Genomic DNA, 17,718 nt, shown 5'->3' with positions numbered 1-17,718 from the left:
AAAAAACAATGGCCATCTTTCATTCAACAGCCGGGGCGAAATTCGCTCGGGGACTGCACCCAGCGCACTCCCGTGGGCCGCAGCGGGGCCGTGCTGGGTGCAAGGCTGAAAATGGCTCATTGTGTCCAGGCTGCATCACATGCCCAGATGTGACATGTCGCCCGAGGAGGAGGGTGTCCGTCCTCTGCGCCCCGCCGCGGCCCCTCCCCCCAGCGCGGCGTCTCCCCGCTCCGCAGCGCCCCCCGGGCCGGCCCGCACTGACCGCCCCGTCCCTCTCCCCCAGCCGCCTGCTGCCTCCCCTGCTCCTGCTCCTGCCCCTCACCCCCAAAACTCGCCTCGCCCCCGCCCCGCCGGTGTCGCCGGCTCCCGGCCCGCCGGCGCCCCACCCCCCGCGCCGCCCAGCCCGCTCCGTGCCGCTTTCGCTGCCCTTTCTCCCCTTCCCCCTTTCGGCTCCTCCCTCCCTCCCGCCGCGGCCCCCGCCGCCATTGCCCCGCCCCTTAAAGCCGCCTTCCCGCCGCTGCTCGCGCTGGGCGAAGATGGCGGCGGCCGCGCGCTGGGCGCTGCTGGGCCTGGTGCTGTGGCTGTGCGCGGCGGCGGCGGCGGCCGGGGCCGGCGAGCCCGAGGGGAAGCGGCGGGCGGGGCCGGCCAAGAAGAAGGACATTCGGGACTACAACGACGCGGACATGGCGCGGCTGCTGGAGCAGTGGGAGGTACGGGGAGGGGCTGGGGGCCCGCGGCGGGGCTGCTCGGCCGGCCTCGGGGCAGCCCAGCGGCTCCTCCGCGGGCGGCTCTGCCCTGCCCCAGCCCCGCGTGTCCTCGGGCGGCGGCGGGGCGGGCGCTCCGGGAGGCCTGGCGCGGCCCCGGGGCCGCCGTCGCTGCCCGCCTTTCCCCGGGGCCCGGTCGCGCGGGGGAGCGGGCGTGGGGGGCCGGCAGCGCCCCGGGGGCTGCGCTCCCGTCGCGGTACCGGCGGCGGGTCCCGGCGGCCGGCCGCCTTCCTCCCCTCGCTGTGAGACCACTAACTGCTGAAGGGCCTTTTCGTACAAACACTCGCTGTTCATGTATGTCGGTAGCCTGGTTTGCCTTAAATGCCAGCAGTTTTGGAGTGCTGGAGGATACCAATTTTGTTGCAGTAGGATGGATAGCAAGAGGAATGAATATTCACCCTTAGAGAGTGCATTTCTCGTTTTGTCTTGCAGTTTGCTTTTTCCTTACCTGCCACTGCTGGCTGTAACTATTCCTGCTAATCCCAACTCTCTTGCTCCCATTAATCCTATCAACCTGCTCCCTTTCATTTCTTTGGCAGTTGCCTGTCACTCTCGTTTCTCAATGTGGTTGTCATGCCACTTTTTGGTACTCTTATTAATTTTTTTCTCTCATCATCTTGCTGTAAATGCTAAAGCATTCATCTGTGCCTTTTGTTCCTTCCCACGCGGCTCTTCTCTAGAATGTTTTGAACAAAAACTGGAGGCAATACTAAAGTGAAAGCTTTTGTCTCATATGCATTACCTGTTATACCAGTAAGTCAAAATGGAGAAAAAGGTTTTGCATATGTAGTCTAGAAATGGTAGCTAACAGCAGTAAGGATATCTGCCTAGAAACTTGCTTGGCATCTTCTGGACTTTGTCATTCCATGATCTGTTACTCTCCCTTTAGAAAGGAAGATTGCTAGAAATTTGAGCTAAAATATGAATTAGTTAAAACCTGTGAAAAACAAACTTTACCTTCTGTTAATGTTATCAGCCATGGACCAGATAGTCCTGACTTGCTTAAAAAAGAAAAGGCTTAAATGATGATTTTGGGCAACTTCACCCAGATTTGGCATAGTGGGCAAAATCTTAAAGATAAGCTTCTCTAATTTTGTGAATTAGTTGGATGGATGGAGGAGACACACCTCTAGTTAATGCTGTTGTGAATCTTTGGCTTTATATTCTGTACTGGCTATGTGACAGATAGGGTGAGGAAGCTGTTCTGTTTTTTTTCCTCTTTAGCTAGAGCAGGTCTCTGGTTCAGCTCACCATGTGCTGCCCAAGTGCTTGTTGCTGCCTCATATAGAGATGTGACTGAGCAGCTGGAGGGCCTCACGGCTCTGGTTGGCCTGGCCACTGAGGAGTCCACATGCAGCCAGAGCCCTGGAAGAAAAAAGTAACTGAAACATGGGCTCACAATCAGGGGTTCTGTTCAGTCTTCTGGATGGTATTTTGCCGGATAGTAGTTAGGATATATGTGAGGAACATGGAAGAATTGAAGGGGATGGCTAGAGGATATGGAAAAAGGAAAGGCATGAATGGACTTGATGGGGAGCAGATTGAGAGACAAAGGAGCCGTTATGCATTTGGGTGAGTAGGAGTGAAGGGTGCAGGGCACAGATCTGTACAAAGTCGAGTCTCATTAGTGTCAGCTCAGTGAGATGACTCCTGCTACTTTCTATTTCCATGGTAATGATTGTGGAGGCACTGGAAGAGGGTGGTTGTGAGGTTCTTGGGGAGTCCGGCAAGGTTGAGGCTGTGGTTCCAGCAGCTGTCCCAGAAGGAGCCTTTCCCTTTGGGCTCTTGTGCTGCAGGCTGGCACCATGGTTTGCGTGGCTGCCTGGTGAGCTGGTAGAGTGAGCTAGCGGAAAATGAGCATGGGGAAGGGGAAAAGAGATAAGGGCTGCTTAAGTAGCCCAGCTGCAGAATGTGAAACTAAAGCTTTAAGGAAGACTACTTATGTGTATCTTCTGTCTTCTTGCATCCCCTTTTCTCACTTGTGGGACTGCTTAAAATACTCTGATTATACAAGATATTTGTTAACTTCTGAAAGATGAGTAACATTTCCTTCCAAACACTGTTTGTTAAAAACTTGGTTGTAATCTTCAGCTCTTTTTAAGCTAGTTTTGACAGAGCAAAGCGGGGGGGTGCAAAGTTGCTTCTAAGGTAACTTTCCAAACTTTTGAGTCCCTTTGAATGGGTTAGAGTAGGCCAGGCTTGTCAAAGTTAGAGAAGCTAAAGGATTTTAATTTTGATGCCTTGTAGGTTTTAATTTTGATGCTTTGCTACTCCCTCTGGGATCAGTAAACAGGCTGTGATTTACCAGCATTCAGTGTGCTCAGCCCTTGCCTCCAGTGGAGGAGGAACAGGGTAGGGAAAGTACGCTTGGTTTGTGCCGCCTAGGGCCTTCCCTCGTGGAAGGTGAATCTTCAGCAGCTTTGCATGCAGAGGAGCTGGAGACAGAACTAAGAGTCTGGTCTGGAGGTCTTTCCGTAATTAAAATATTGTATTCTTTTAACACAGTTTATTATTGTGATAAATTTCAGTGCTCCTCAGGCTTGACTCTGAGCTAGGATTATTTAATATGCTAAGGAATTGGGTGGTATGTGTTGCAAATATTAAAAACAAAAAAATCTAGTGAGTTAGTGAGAAATACACGAGAGTAGGAGCTGAGAGGAGGAGAAAAGAGGAAGAATCTGTAGTTGTTGCTTTATCTACATATTGCTTTCTCTCTGAAGCCTTGTGTTAGTGTCTAAACAAGTGAATCTGACATGTTTCAAAGCAAAAGCTTACATTTTTCTTCTAGTCTTCTATTTTACAGGTAGCTTTTAAAATATAACACTGCATGATAGTTTGTACAGGATCATCAAGAAAGGAAGCATCATGCATGAAGCGAAGCTCTTGACCATTTCTTGTAACAGACAGTTTATTCAAACCGCAGCAATACTGTGTTAGGAGCAATTAGTTGAATAGTTAAGGGAACATAGGTAATGTTCATCAGTAAGTTGTGTTGTCACTATAGCCATAATTGATTTCTGTGCTGGAGAAAGATTATTTGAAATCTTTTGCTTCTGGCTTTCTTTTTCAGCAGTGAGAAGTGAGCTGGTTTTGTCCTAACCAAACTAGTATAAAATTAGGATTGACTTGCTTTTACTTCTGAAGAATGTTTTTTTCATTTCAATCACATGAGATTTTATACTTTCATAGTACTTTACAAATACGACCATTTTCCAGCTCCCTCTAAAATAAGCATTGTTCCCACTCAGTGAGGGTGGTGGGACTTTCCTGGGGCTCTCCTTTGCTCCCCGTTCGCTTACTGTGAAATTTTCAAAGGCATATGAGCTATTTAAATGCATGCTTTAAACGTGCAAAGTTGAAACAAATATGTAAGTAGTAAGGAAGGAAAGGATCAAATTTAAGCCATTTACAACTTTCATTCTATGGAAACAAAATCATAAACTCCCTTGTCAGAAAGACAGCAAAGTCTACATAATTGAGATGGGAAAAGAACAAAGGTTGCTCATGTGAAAGCTTAACCTTTAAAGGGTATGGGACACTCTGCAGTAAGAGGATAGTGTTGTGTGAACTTGAATATGCATGTGTAGAGATGAGAATGCAGAGCATACTTGGATCTAAAAATCAAGCTGGGCTCCTAACCTTTGAGGTTTCTGAGGAGATTATCTTTAGATATGGCTACAATTCATATTTCCTGATGGAGTGATACATATTTTTGCTGAGTGTTTGAAGTCAAAACAACACTGAAAATATCCACCTTAATTCCTGCTGATTTCCTAGTGCTTGGGGTGGATGCCAATATAAGACCTCAGAGGGTTTTTGGGGGGAGGGAGGAGGATATTCTATGATACAAATACTATTAAGAAATCAAGTCCTGGCTTAATATAAGTTCTCACTGTATTCACTCCACTCTGTCAGACACTGTTTAAAGGGCAACAGTTTGAATTCTGCCTTCCCAGATATTTAACTGACTGTCAACCTCAGTAGATGCTTCAGTTTTTGTTTTTTGTTTGTTTTATAACATTGATTTGGTCTTTTCAACTAATCGTGTTGTCAGAATGCCACCTTCTCTTCATCTGTGCATTAGGAAAATTACAGAACTTTTATTTTAAAAGTTGTCTTGTGGCATGAGCATTGAAATTCTGAATTCTTGTTTTTTTATTTGTTCAGAAAAAGGAAAATGGAATTCTCAAGTAATCACATGATTCTCAATACTGAAGCCTCTTAAAGCAATACACAGGTGCACATACTTTTGTTTTTTTAAACTTATATGTGTATGAAGCTCTTCCATTCTGCTTTTTCAATTCATCTTGCTAACATCATAAAACAATGCTTGTTTCTTCATAGATTCATAGAACTGTTCAGGTGGAGTGATATTGAATTAGCCTTGAGACTGGAATTTTTATCAACACACAGGAAAATGAGAGTCTACCTGTCAGTATAAAAATGTGCTTCTTTTGGGGGGGGTTATAATAATTCACTAGGAATGCTCTTCTCATTTAGGAGACACAACTCATGCTTTTTTGTTTTTTTGTTTGTTTTAGAATCTCCATTGTTAAACTAAACATAGCTTTCTTTTTTATCAAAGCAGAATAATTCTCTAAACAATGGGAAGTTTCAAAAAAGAACAGTTCTGTGGGAGTTGAGGGTTGTATAAAAGGGAACATTAAGTTTAAAGTTTTTTTTTTTTTTTTTTTTTTCTCTCCCCTTTCAAAACAGAAAGATGATGACATTGAAGAAGGGGATCTTCCTGAACACAAGAGGCCTCCAGCACCAATAGATTTCTCAAAAATTGATCCAGGCAAGCCTGAAAGTATCCTGAAGTTGACAAAAAAGGGGAAGACTCTGATGATGTTTGTCACTGTGTCGGGAGACCCCACTGAAAAGGAGACGGAAGAAATTACTAGCTTGTGGCAAGGCAGTCTCTTCAATGCAAACTATGATGTACAAAGGTAAGCAGCTGCATGCAAGGATAAACTTCTTGCTTTTACAGAATCCTTGTTTCTTCCTTCCTGAATATCTTTTTAACTGTTCATCCTGTGCTGCACCCCTACCCCCATCCCCTGTCACTATTTCTTTGTTTCTGCATCAGTTCATATGCTGATGTGTTTTTCTTTAAGTCATTCTAGAAATTCTGGTGTAGTGCACCGATCTTTTAAACACTTGCTCATGGTGTATGTATAGCCTAGTTTCTTTTTCTCATTATGTTTCAGACATTTATCAGTTTTAGCTGCAATAGTTTGCCTTTACATGCTTGATAGAAAACATCACACTTGGAAGTCTTGTTACCACAAAAGGCTTTTCATTCCCTTGGCTCAAAATGCGTCTTTATCTGTGAGGGAGACAGAGGATCATTTTGAAACGGAGGAATGTTGCACTCTTGAGTTGATACTGAGAAGGGTTGCAGTAAGTGTATGAAGCAGATTCAATACCTATTAGTGTTTTTTATGTAGTGCCAAATTAATTCTTAAGTGCTTTTCATATTCTTAATCCTACCTGGTAATTTGTAAACTTAATACTTTTTATGTGTGCTTGTAAATTCTGTCCCCACCCCCAAAACAACAAGACCAGCTTACCGCTCTTATGTGCATATCTCGGTGTTGGAGTTGCTCTGAATTGAAGCAAAATGTTTTAGCACTTGAAAGGCACAAAGGTAACTGAAGAAATATATATTTCTTTCCTCTAGGTTTATTGTTGGCTCAAATCGTGCCATATTTATGCTGCGTGATGGTGGTTATGCCTGGGAGATCAAAGACTTTCTGATAAATCAAGAAAGGTGTGCGGATGTTACTCTGGAAGGTCAGGTTTATCCTGGCAAAGGAGCAAAAGAAAGTGAGAGAGTAAAAAACAAAACAAAACCTGAAAAAGCAAAGAAGAAAAAGGATGCAGACAAGAATTCTAAAGGCATCAAAGAGGACAACCGAGCAACCAAACAGAGAGATGATCTATGACAGACCTATCAACCAGACTGAATACTGCTCTCTTGTTCCTGGAAGGGAAACTGTTGCCATACAACGCCTGGCTTTACTGGGGGGAAAGGAGGAGGCAGCAATTACTGAGGTTAAAAGACTCATGTTCAAATACACCAGTTTACTAATTAATGTTGGTCATTTGTTTAGCAACAGCACAGGTAATGTTTAATACCAGAGATTGACTACTTTAGTTTGTAATTTTTTTATGGGTTTGTTTAACATATGAATCTGTGCATCTAACATTACAAATTAAATGGGAAAGAAGGAATACGGTTTCAGAATCCACTAGTTTTCATCTGTAGTAGCAACTGTCCATCTTGAATGTGTGTTAGTCATTGATTCATAGTTGCTGCTAGGTAGCAGGATACATTGCTAGAAGATGTTTCTGGGTGCCAGTTTTGCTGGATTCAGTGGAGAAAACTGCCTAAAATTGCAAAGAGCAGTGTTACCATGGCCAAAGATGCCTGAAATCATAAGGCTTAGGATTTTTCTGGTTATACTGCTTGTTTCTTTAAAATAAAACAACCCTTCTGTCTGCCCCCCTCAAAAATCCACACAAGTGCCTAGAAGCATAGTAGAAACTAGGCAAAGATTCAGCTAATGCACTCTAAATCAGCACAAAATTGGTGCAGAAGGGAGATTCTCTACCCATCAGAAGTGATACTGTCGAGGTTAATGGAACTACAGTACTATGAACATTGTCCAACTGAAAGGAAAAATCAGATTCGTGGCATTCAAACTGCTACTGCTGTCAAGAACAGTGCCTGTGGAAGCAAATATGTATGCTGCAGTATCTAGAGAGAGTTGGAAGAAGTAGCCTTAACTCTGTAATAAATTCATTTTGCTAGTTTAAAGAGTTGCATAAGTCTTTGAAAAAGCACTACTTACTGTACAGAGTTAAACTTTGAGTTAGATGGGTCACTCTGATGTTTAATAACCAGTTTTTTAAATAGATTCCTGACTGAAATGTTGGTTGTAAATGAACATTGATTTAAATACAATGAAGTTTGATGTACGGAAGCAAATTAAATTCCTCCTCAAAAGACTGTATAATTAGGGGGGGTTGTTATTGTTTAAACTGTATTCAGTCAAGTGCATGGCTTAGAATTGTTTCCCCTCTCTTAATTTGTTAAGGAGTTTGTACGCTCCATGTCCTTTTTCAGAGGATGAGCACAGTATTAGCTGTCTTCATTTGATACTACTAAGACAATGTTGTTTTGATTTTTAAGGTGCTAAAATCCAAGTGTTTTGGATGAAAGGTCCTAATTGAACCATAATGGTTGGTCGTGTGGAATACTTCGATATCAAAGATGGGAAACTGACTTGCTGAGTGCTTGTTCCAAAATAAAAGATATCACTGAACCTGATGTTTTGTTATTTTAAAGGCTTTACTTACTGAAACAGTATATATGTGTATAACCTGTTAATTTAGTTAAATGTTTGAGAGACAGGCTAACCCATCTTTGTATTCTCATAGAGACTGAATGATGTCGATGAAGATTCCAGGTGATCATCATTATTTGCTTTGATATTTGTATGAATTCATGATTAAAGAAATCTTTCCTACTGCAGTTCACTAAACAGATCCTTGCCTATTTGTTTGAGTGGAAAAATTAAAAGCATGTGTTTCTTAAGGTTTCACTGTATTACTCTTATATTGCACCACTAATCTGAAAGTATAGAGCAGCTGAGAAAAGTTTCTGCAGGTATTTGGATACTTCATTGCCTTGTACTGGGGTGGACCACTTCTTGCTTGTAACTAATTTATTTTGTCAAGTGTTGTGGTTTAGTAGTGTTCCCCTTCCCCCCCCCCTTTTTAATATTGCTTCTTGTCTCAAAAGGTGAGCCTAGGTCAAATGCAACAGGTGTGGCTCTTTGTTTTGTTTTTTGTTTTTTTTACGTGGTTTGCATAGAAAAATAAATCTATTCTGATCATGATCAGAAATGTGTGGAAATGGTCTGTAGTTTTCCTAATGTTAAACAACATAATTTTGTTGTTGTTTTTAACCAAACTGGCTTCTTCCTAGGCTAATCATGCAATGCAAAAATAGTGCACAAATAATATAAAAGCAAGTTAGCTATGGAGGAGAGACATACTATAATATAGACAGAGCCCAGCTTTTGAAAACAGATACTTGTTTCAGCCATTGATAAATCCTTACTTCCACACTTCTAGTAGGCTTTGTCTTTTCCCTTTGTAGTTAAGAGGTGGAGCAGCTGGAGGCCTTCTTGAAATTGGAGAAATAACTTTGCTGAAGTTCAGCCAGTCAGTACCTTTGGATGTGATTATTATTATTATTTTTAAAAGTTCTTGCATTGCGTATGCTAAATGCAGGTATGTTTTATGTCATAGCCTGTTTAAATGTTTGTTTACTTTATAGGATTTTAATAGGAATAATAACTTGGGGTTTGCTTTTCAAATGTACTGTGAAATACAAAACACTGCATTCAAGAAGGCTATTTGTCTTCCATTTTTCTTATCCTTTTCCCTTATTCCTGCCTTACACCCAACAAATGATGTTTTAAATATGAGTATAGGGCATCTGGAAGGAACTTCATCACGGAGTCTTTCCCTGATAATCGCAGTACATACCTCTACTTCAGAATAATTTGTTTCTTTTTTTAAAACTAATTAGGCACTTGTTCAGTGTTAAGTAACCAGATGTTACTTCATATTGATTTAAGAGGCCTGAATACAATATCATCTACTGCTTTCTATTCATTTTTCTTGCCTGTTCTTCTTTCTTTGGGTATTTGAAGATGTTAACTTTCAAAAGCAAAGCAATGATGATAGAGAGAAGAGAAATCTGAGAAATTAAAACAAATTGTCTTGGTTATCTTTGTATTTTTAACTTGGGTGGCCTTTGGGGGGGCAGGGGAGCAGTTTGTCAGTGATACTTCATAAAGACTTAGTTGCACTTGGTACTTAGTTGCAGTTGTGATTGACAATATTTGTGATTAATGGGGAATGAAGCTGGGGGGGGGGGGGTGTTCCCCCCGGCCAGGATAAGGCATGCAGTATACGTTAGGATTATGTGTTTCACTGAAAAACTCCATTTAAACTGAAATTCCTAGTTAGAGTACAAGTGCATCCCCTATTTATTTCATGCTTGACTTTGTCAAGCAAAGTAAGTAGGAAAGTTGACATTTAGATTACTAGGACCAGGGCTCAGAAGACCAAAGGGAAGTGCTATGTGCAGCAACTGAGTGACTGCTGGAGGGTGAATTTACAACAAAACATCCTCACCAACTACTCAGTCTTACTTATTAAGAGATGCAGGTAATGTCAATGTTCACTTAAAAAAAAAAAAAAAAAAAAAAAAATCCAGGTGCAGTCATTACTACATTGCTAAGATTTACACACTGCAGACCAATAAAGTTTACTATATAACCATGTCCATTACTAGTCTTTTATCTGTATCTGCTGCATAGTATTATCTTCATATAAATCATTTGCTAGCAGGGAAGATGATGGTTCCCATTTCTTTTGCAGCTCTTCTTTTAGTGTCTTTAGCTTTATTGATGCACTTACTGTCTGAAGCAAACATTTTTAAAATACCATCTTTAATTCTCTGTTGTGACACTTAAGCTCCTCAGCCAGCAGGATTTCTGATTTTTTTTGAGTGTATCTCTTTTTTTTTGAAAAGTCGTGAGCTTTGACTTCAAAAAAAAGACTTCATATGTCCATCAGTTTCTTTCTAAACTCTTTCAGTTTTCTTCAAAAAGAAACTAAAATACTGTTTTGTTAAGATGTCAACCAACCTACTTTTGTCTCATTTTTGGCCACTGTTCTGTTGGGCTTTTATAGCAAAGACTTAAAATTATTTCCAGTCTTATCTGTGGCTCACTTCCTTTTCTGTTCAAGGAGTAACAGTATTTACCTTTTCCAAAGTGTTTTTTTTTCTTTTTTAAATGTCATTTACATGCTTGTAGAAATGCAAAGAGCACATGCTCGGATAAGAGGCAGGGAGATGCTTCTGTTTTTACAAGTATTTGTCTCATCAGTACTGTGATATCTTTAATTCTTAATATTTTCATCCTACTATGCATCTTGATGCACTTCCATATGATAATTCTTACTGTAGAATAAAATAAGCTATTTTTCATGAGACTGTTTTTAGACTTTCATACTGTGGTATTTTAGCAGGAATAAAACCCACTGGATTCAGCTAATACTTAAATTGCAGGACTGCTTGGAGTCATAAAGGAAAGATACTCTACTGTTTATTTTTTTCAGCATTTTTTTTTTTCCCCCCCTTCTTCCAGCAGAAAAGCTGGGTAGTGCCACTTGTTTGGACACACAGTGTATCTCTAGCAGAAAAGGTCTATGCAATGTAGTTTCTGATTAGTTTTTAGAAGATCGGTCTAACAAACACATTACTATCAAACATGATGCCATCCTCCAGCCTTATTCCAGAGATGAGTGTTAAATATTTTATTATTCATCGCTTGAATTAACGGTAATTCTAATAAAGAATTTCTGGAAAAAATTTTTTTGAATTGTTACACAGACATTAAATACTTTTCTTGACATTGCTGTGATGTTACTCTTATTAATAAATACAACATGAGATATTTTTAGGCATTATAAAGTAGGGACTGGAAATACATACTTTGTTAACTTGGTCATTGGTGAAGTACAAGCTTCTTTCCTGCTTAGTAGTTACAGTCACTGTATACTGAGTTTACAGTTTCAAATTGCATGTAATGTGATGGGATCATAGCATTCTCTGTTACATGTGTTTTCCTGTTAAGACCTTCTGTCAGGATTTCAAATTTTCAAACTTGATTTGGTAATTTAGCTGTAGATACAGACCGAGTTTTTTATTTCTTGGGAGGAAATGATCTGTTTTTTCCAAAGGTCTAGCATTGTTGCATGCAAACTGCTGATTTCAGTAGTTTTTCTGTATGGTTCACTTACTTCAGCCTCAATTTCGCAAGGAGTCTGTAGACATAGGAATAGTTTGTTACCCATAGATACAAATGGCACTTTTTGTGTCATGCAAATGATCTTTTAAATGCAAAGGGATATATCACTTTTCTTCAAAAGGCAAAAAAGCAAGGTGCCATACTTCTCACATAAATCTACAGTAGAGTGGTGAGAATCACCCCAGACCATTTGGCTTTATAAATAATTGAAAGGTAACCCGTGTGACTGGGGCTCAAATACAGCTGATTTCCAGCCTAGACCTGCCATGAATGATGCAGTAGTGTTTTCCTGCAAAATTACAGCTAAGAGCAGAAAATGGGTGTGTTTTGGGGGGAGGGAGAAATGGGACAGTTTAAAGGAGCTTCAGCCCCTTCCTAGCCTTCCCTATGGTTCTGCAGCACATGAGCTTGCTATGCAGCCTCCCTGTTTAGATGAGTCCCCTCCAGCTGGGACTGCATTGGTGTCAGGGCACTCCCACTCACCTGAAGATCCCATGCAGTGCTACAGTGTTTTGTAATGGCAGAATCTTCCCTTCTTGTGCCGTACCATAATTCATCCCTGCTTAGGATACCTTTAGATGCTCCAGGCTCCAAAACAGCAGCAGGGGAGTGACCGGTGTCAGGATTTCTAATGCTCAAGTGATCCTGTGCCTGCTGAGGCTGTAATAATAATCCTATTAGTAACATCCTTAGCTTGAAAAATGAAATAAACTGGGAAAAGAGAATGCATTACTTTTTGGCACTTCTCAGCAACAGGAACTTGAATCCCACCCACCCACCCCCATACTCCCCTTATTCCAGACTTTTTTTGTGCTGCTGCCTGGTTGTATTTGGACATAATAGACCCTAATTTACTGCTGATCAGGGACCAGGCTGCTCTAATTCATGAGGCTTGTAACTGTGACTTTTTGTGTGTGCATGCAATTTCTTTTGTAATTAAGTGATAACCTCCAAAAAGACTGTGGGCCTGACTCTACTGCCTGTAACAAGTACTGCTTTTAAAAATAAACCTCAGCTGTGTCTTAAAGTAGCCTGGACTTACTTTTGTGTTGATGATGTGACCACTAATTCTGTGTAAACCAATGACTATTGCTTTGACCACTTATGAAATCATTAATAATTAAATTATTTCAAGTACACAGGAAACTCCCTTTGTTGGCGGCGTGTGTTGGCAAACTTCCTTGTGTTTTGGAAAGAGATGAACAGCAAGCATGCATTTGCTTGCAAGGTGCAAGTCCTTTAGCAATGATAAATAGCTGTTTATTGAACATCAACACAAAGTAACATGGATCTTGCTGTAACTTATATAAATTCTCTGTAATGAGAAAGGCTGCATTATATACAAATAAGTTGTATATACAAATAAGTTTTTACTGAAAAAAATCATAGCTGAGCACTTGCTGAGTCAATAAAAGAAATAAAGCCTTAATATGTGAGTTCATCTCATCACTGTTTAATGTTTCCCAGACCTATGATTGCAATTCATCCTGTATGCTTTTTTTAATCCCTTCTCCTCAGCGCAGTTTTGTTTCATTCAAATTCTACTGCAAAAAAATGAGTCACTTTTCATGCTCCCATCTAAAATGAAATCTTATGAGGCTTCAAACTAGTACATATGTTAAATTGCACAAGCCTTTTGTATTAATACTTTAATATTCATCTTGTGTATCATGTCCATAACCATGCCCTACTACTACTCAATCCTTTCTAGTCAGCTGTTGCCTTTCTGTTGCTGTAAAACATATTGATAACTATATGAAGTTTAGGTAATTGTAGTTATGATAGCATTACCAGTGAGCTTAGTGGAAAAATGGGTACATGTTTTGGCACTTAACACAGCAGCTGAGTAGAGGATTTTGAGAAACTAATTTTGATTTATTTTAGCTATAAGCATTTAATGCAGAAGCTATGTATTTTTTGTGGTCTAATTAGCTATGTAACTTGAGCCATGGGAAGGCCACTTTCACTCCACTTTCCATTCTGTCCCCCGTCCCCCCAAACCCATGTTCCCATGTAGCATCACCAATTAAGCCGTATTGTTCAATTCTCAAATAACCTTAGTAAGGTTTGGAAAATCCCTAATAAGGAATACATTTCAGCCACCTTCTTATTTATGTCAATAGTGCTACATCAGGGTGGTCTTACTACATGGGACAAGAAAATCAACTTAAGGTTTGTAACAGAGAAGATCTGAGGCTTGTATCAGGTTCAAGAAATGGCCAAATGACATACCAGTACAGTGTACTGGAGATGGAAGAGAAGGAAACAGAAATAAAAGCCAAATCAGCTGCAAAGATTTCCTAAGGTGTCACTATCAAAGTGAGAGCCCCTTGGGTTTTATACAAGGCATGTGCACTTTAAGAAACATTCTCCCTCCTGTATTACTTATTGAACAGTTACAACATAGAAGACAAAAGCTGACATTATTGTTGTGCTGGGAGTTTAGTCATGATCTCTCCCTAGCCTTACTTTCAACCCTTCGGCAAAAGAGGAAAGATATTTATTTTTAAGGGACTTTCTGCAGAATGATTTCCTGTTGAGTCCTACCACTGCTCTCTTATTGCAAGCCACTTCTTACTGTATCTTGGTATAGTTATTGACTGTTGAGCTATTTCAGCTAAGAATCAGACCCAGAAACTGTAAATTATTCTACTTACAAGGTGATGGAGCGCTCCCTGGGTTTTTGTTTTAAGATTATACACTGGCTGTACATGGTGGATTCAACTCCACAGCTAAGGGATCAGTGTAGGAAGGAGCTTTAGAAGGTGTGTTTTGTGAGGAAGATGTGCAAGGGGCAAGGGGAAGGAAGGGTGTAGTCACAGCGGTGGTTTCTACACATCCCTCCCCCATCCTTATGGTCTGAAAGAAGGTGGTGTGACAGAACAGCCTCTGAGTCAGTTGCTGGACTGGCCCTTGGGGCTGAAAAAAGCCAAAAGAAATTAGCTTAATATTCTGGTGAAAGGTGATAGACTGGCTGATCCAAAGACCTGCAAGTGTTGCTTTAAAAAGTACTTTAAGTTGGGCATTGGACAAACAATATTTTTTTATACTCTAGCAAATGTTTTTTTTGGGGAGGACAGGAGAGAAAGTAAACAAAGAACTGGATCAGTGAGTTTTGCCCATCTGCCGCTCTGTGAGGCAAAGGAAGGGAACATCCTGAAGTCTTGTAGCGATGAGAAAAATACTCCAACAGCTCTGTTAGTTGCTTACTGCACAGAAGAGACTAAATATAAGATTGTGACACTCAGCTAAGAGTATTACTGTCATGCTGGGCTAAGAATGAGTTTATGTAAGAGCCAAGCTCTCTGGGTTTTTCTTGGTTTGTGATTCCACCCATCCCCTGTTTTTCCATTGTCCAAAGCAACTTCTAAAAGGGGAAGAAAAAAAATAAAAAAAAACCACACCACTCCCTAAATACTCGCCCCCCCCCCTTTTAAAAGGCAGCTACTTCAGATAAAGATGCTGTACTAATTTCTAAAATTTTGCCAGATAATACACTAATATATTTCCAGTGAAGTTTTGCCAAGGGCTTGATTTACAAAAAAGCTGAACTACAGTGAGCGTAAGTTTTGCCAGGTGGTGTGAAAGTCGTAAGGGTTTTCAGCTTGCTCCCTGTAAGTCCCTTTTCCACAGGTGCGCCCACACAGCAGCCGCTCCCTCCAGCCCAGTGCTTCTGGAGGTTTTACTTTGCCATCTTCTATTTAAGGGGATTACACTGGGAACCAGTGCTGGAAGGCTGCCTGGTTGCTGCTGAAAGGTGACTGGGCAGTTACAGTGCCAGCAGTGTTACCAACCCACCTTTTCTCAGTGCTCATCTTTACAGATGTACTGACACAAAACCGCCCTTCCCTCCAAGACCTCCGCGCTTGTGGCACCTGCGAGAGGACAACCTGTAACAACGCCAGCCGTCCTACTACCGCGGGGCGCGCTGCGGGCCTGCGTAGGGCCGGGGGGGGGGGGGGAGGGGGGGGGGGGAAGGGGGCCTTCCCCTCGCGCCAGAGGCGGGAAATTCGTGCCAGCTGCGGCCGTTAACGGCCGCGGGCCCCGGGGGGGAGGCGGGAGGCGGGGGGGGGGGGCGGCGGCGCAGCGAGCGCAGGGCGGCAGCGCGGCCGCGAGAGGGCAGGCGCGGGCCGGCAACCGCCGCTGTCGGCGGTGGGGAAACAGCGCGGCCTGCCCACGCCGCTGTGACAGCCTGCACAGCAGGGGCCTCTTAGTCCTGTCCTAACAAATTAAGTGTAATGTGAACGGTAATAAAGTTTTTTTTTTTTTTTTTTGGGGTGTGTGTGTGTGTGTGTGTGTGTGTGTGTGTGTGTGTGTGTGTGTGTGTCTGTGTCTGTGTGTGTGTGTGTGTGTGTGTGTGTGTGTGTGCGCGCGCTATCTTGTATATTCATCTATAGTATGTAGCATTTGTTGTATATTAAATATATACATATAACAATAAAAATATGTGGCAATTGGAACTAATGATGTAATGAATTGCATACAGTTATGTGTATAGTTTATTATTATTTCTAATGGCTATATATACATAGACACACACACACACACACACACACACACACACACACACACACACACACACACACAGAGACACGCACGCCTTCATGGTCCTTATTTATCGAGGGAGGCAAGCAGAGGTATGCCAGAGATGGCCAATGCCATGCAGTGTCTGTCTGTCCTTCCCATTAATAGCTACACAACTCTTCAGCTGTACCTAGAGGAAAACAGACACCTTTGTAATATGTGCATAATGCTTTATGTGCCAAGGGAGACTTTTCTTTTTGTTGTGGTTAGCATATGTTTAGTGAGAACCAAGGCATTATCTGCGTATGGGGGGGGGAGGGGCATGAACTTGAGGTTATAACTCATCTTCATGAAAGCAGCCAATAAATTCAAGTTCTCTGGCTCTGCTAATGCTTTCCATTGACAGCCTCCCGTTTCCTTGCGAGGTGAAAAGCTCTGCCACTGCTAATGTAATAAAAGCAGGGTTTCTTCTGGATCTCTTCCCACTGCAACATCACTTCCCCTCCAAGAGCATGGCCCTGCCGTTTTGGGGGGGTGGTGTATGTGATACCAGGCCAGGGGGGCATCAGGCCCTCCTCCAGCTCTCAAATGGGCCTGTGAGGAATTGTAGGCACCAAAAGACCAACCAGTCAATCACTAAATCCCACAGTCCTGGGGCACATGCAGGGCCAGGGGCCACCAATGCAAAGGACAGCTACTTGCCTGCTGACAGACTGGGGTGAACCAATGCTGCTGTCTTCTTCATGACTGCCAGGAGCCATGTGGTTTTTGGGGCGTGTTTTGCTCCTTAGACTTGGGGCGGGGTGTGTGTGTGTGTGTGTGTGGCAGGGGAAGAGACAGAGGGGGAAAGGAAGGTGTAAAGGAAATGAGTGGTCGGAGAGCTGAATGGGGGGGGGGGGAAATGAGTGAGAAAGGAGGCAAGGTACAGGGCAAGGCAGCAAGCCCCCCCCCCCCCAGCTTCATGTCTTGCTCCCTATATGAGGCTTTCTGGAATTGGTCTGGTGTGCACATGTTTAATCCTCACTGCTGTGTTTTAATCACCTGGCCGCACTGCCTTGCTGGAGCAGCACATGCATCCCCTGCTCTCATTGTGGCTGGCTGCAGATGAACTGTTCCCTTTACGAGGCCATGGTTGTCTACAGCTTGCTGCTGCCGAGGGCACTTGGTGCCCAACCATCCCTGCGGACAGAGGGGGCTGGGGGAGGGGGTGAGGTGGACAAGCACTAAGAAGTTGCCCATGGCTCCTCCCCGCATCCCTCTAGACAGACCTTTAAAGGAAAAAAAAAAAAAAACCCAAAAAAACCTTAAATTGTGATTTTAGGCCTTGCTGGCTGTAGGTCCACATCAAGGGTAACACCCTTCTTGTGCTGGCTTTGCTGCAAAGAGGAGGGATGTGGGTGCACGACAGGAGCGAGACAGCATGGAGGTGTGGTAGGACTCTAAAAGCTCAGCTCTGACCCTTACCCCTGTGGCAGCCTCTATAGTTCTTAACATTTAAACCTTTAAAGTGCTCTGCCAGCTTTGATCTTGTC

General features: G+C 42.5%; 1 protein-coding gene across 1 annotated transcript; it reads left to right on the top strand.

The window, feature by feature from the left end:
* The first annotated feature begins 467 nt into the window (after nucleotides 1-467).
* On the top strand, nucleotides 468-8,304 carry MESD (mesoderm development LRP chaperone). The gene is made up of 3 exons (XM_064517265.1): nucleotides 468-710; nucleotides 5,481-5,713; nucleotides 6,448-8,304. Exons 1-3 carry the CDS (start codon nucleotides 537-539, stop codon nucleotides 6,710-6,712), a joined length of 672 nt encoding a protein of 223 aa, XP_064373335.1. The 5' UTR covers nucleotides 468-536; the 3' UTR covers nucleotides 6,713-8,304.
* The last annotated feature ends 9,414 nt before the right edge of the window (nucleotides 8,305-17,718 follow it).

Source organism: Dromaius novaehollandiae, chromosome 10 (genome assembly GCF_036370855.1).
Source record: "Dromaius novaehollandiae isolate bDroNov1 chromosome 10, bDroNov1.hap1, whole genome shotgun sequence".
Taxonomy (NCBI): domain Eukaryota; kingdom Metazoa; phylum Chordata; class Aves; order Casuariiformes; family Dromaiidae; genus Dromaius; species Dromaius novaehollandiae.
The sequence above is the reverse complement of the archived record's forward strand: the minus strand, read 5'-3'. Positions and strand labels throughout refer to the sequence as shown.

Bases quoted from the DNA above. Each gene is read 5' to 3' on its own strand.
- MESD (XM_064517265.1), top strand. From the start codon at position 537: ATGGCGGCGGCCGCGCGCTGGGCGCTGCTGGGCCTGGTGCTGTGGCTG. The intron at 711-5,480 runs GTACGGGGAGGG...CTTTCAAAACAG, and splicing joins GGCTGCTGGAGCAGTGGGAG to AAAGATGATGACATTGAAGA. The intron at 5,714-6,447 runs GTAAGCAGCTGC...TCTTTCCTCTAG, and splicing joins GCAAACTATGATGTACAAAG to GTTTATTGTTGGCTCAAATC.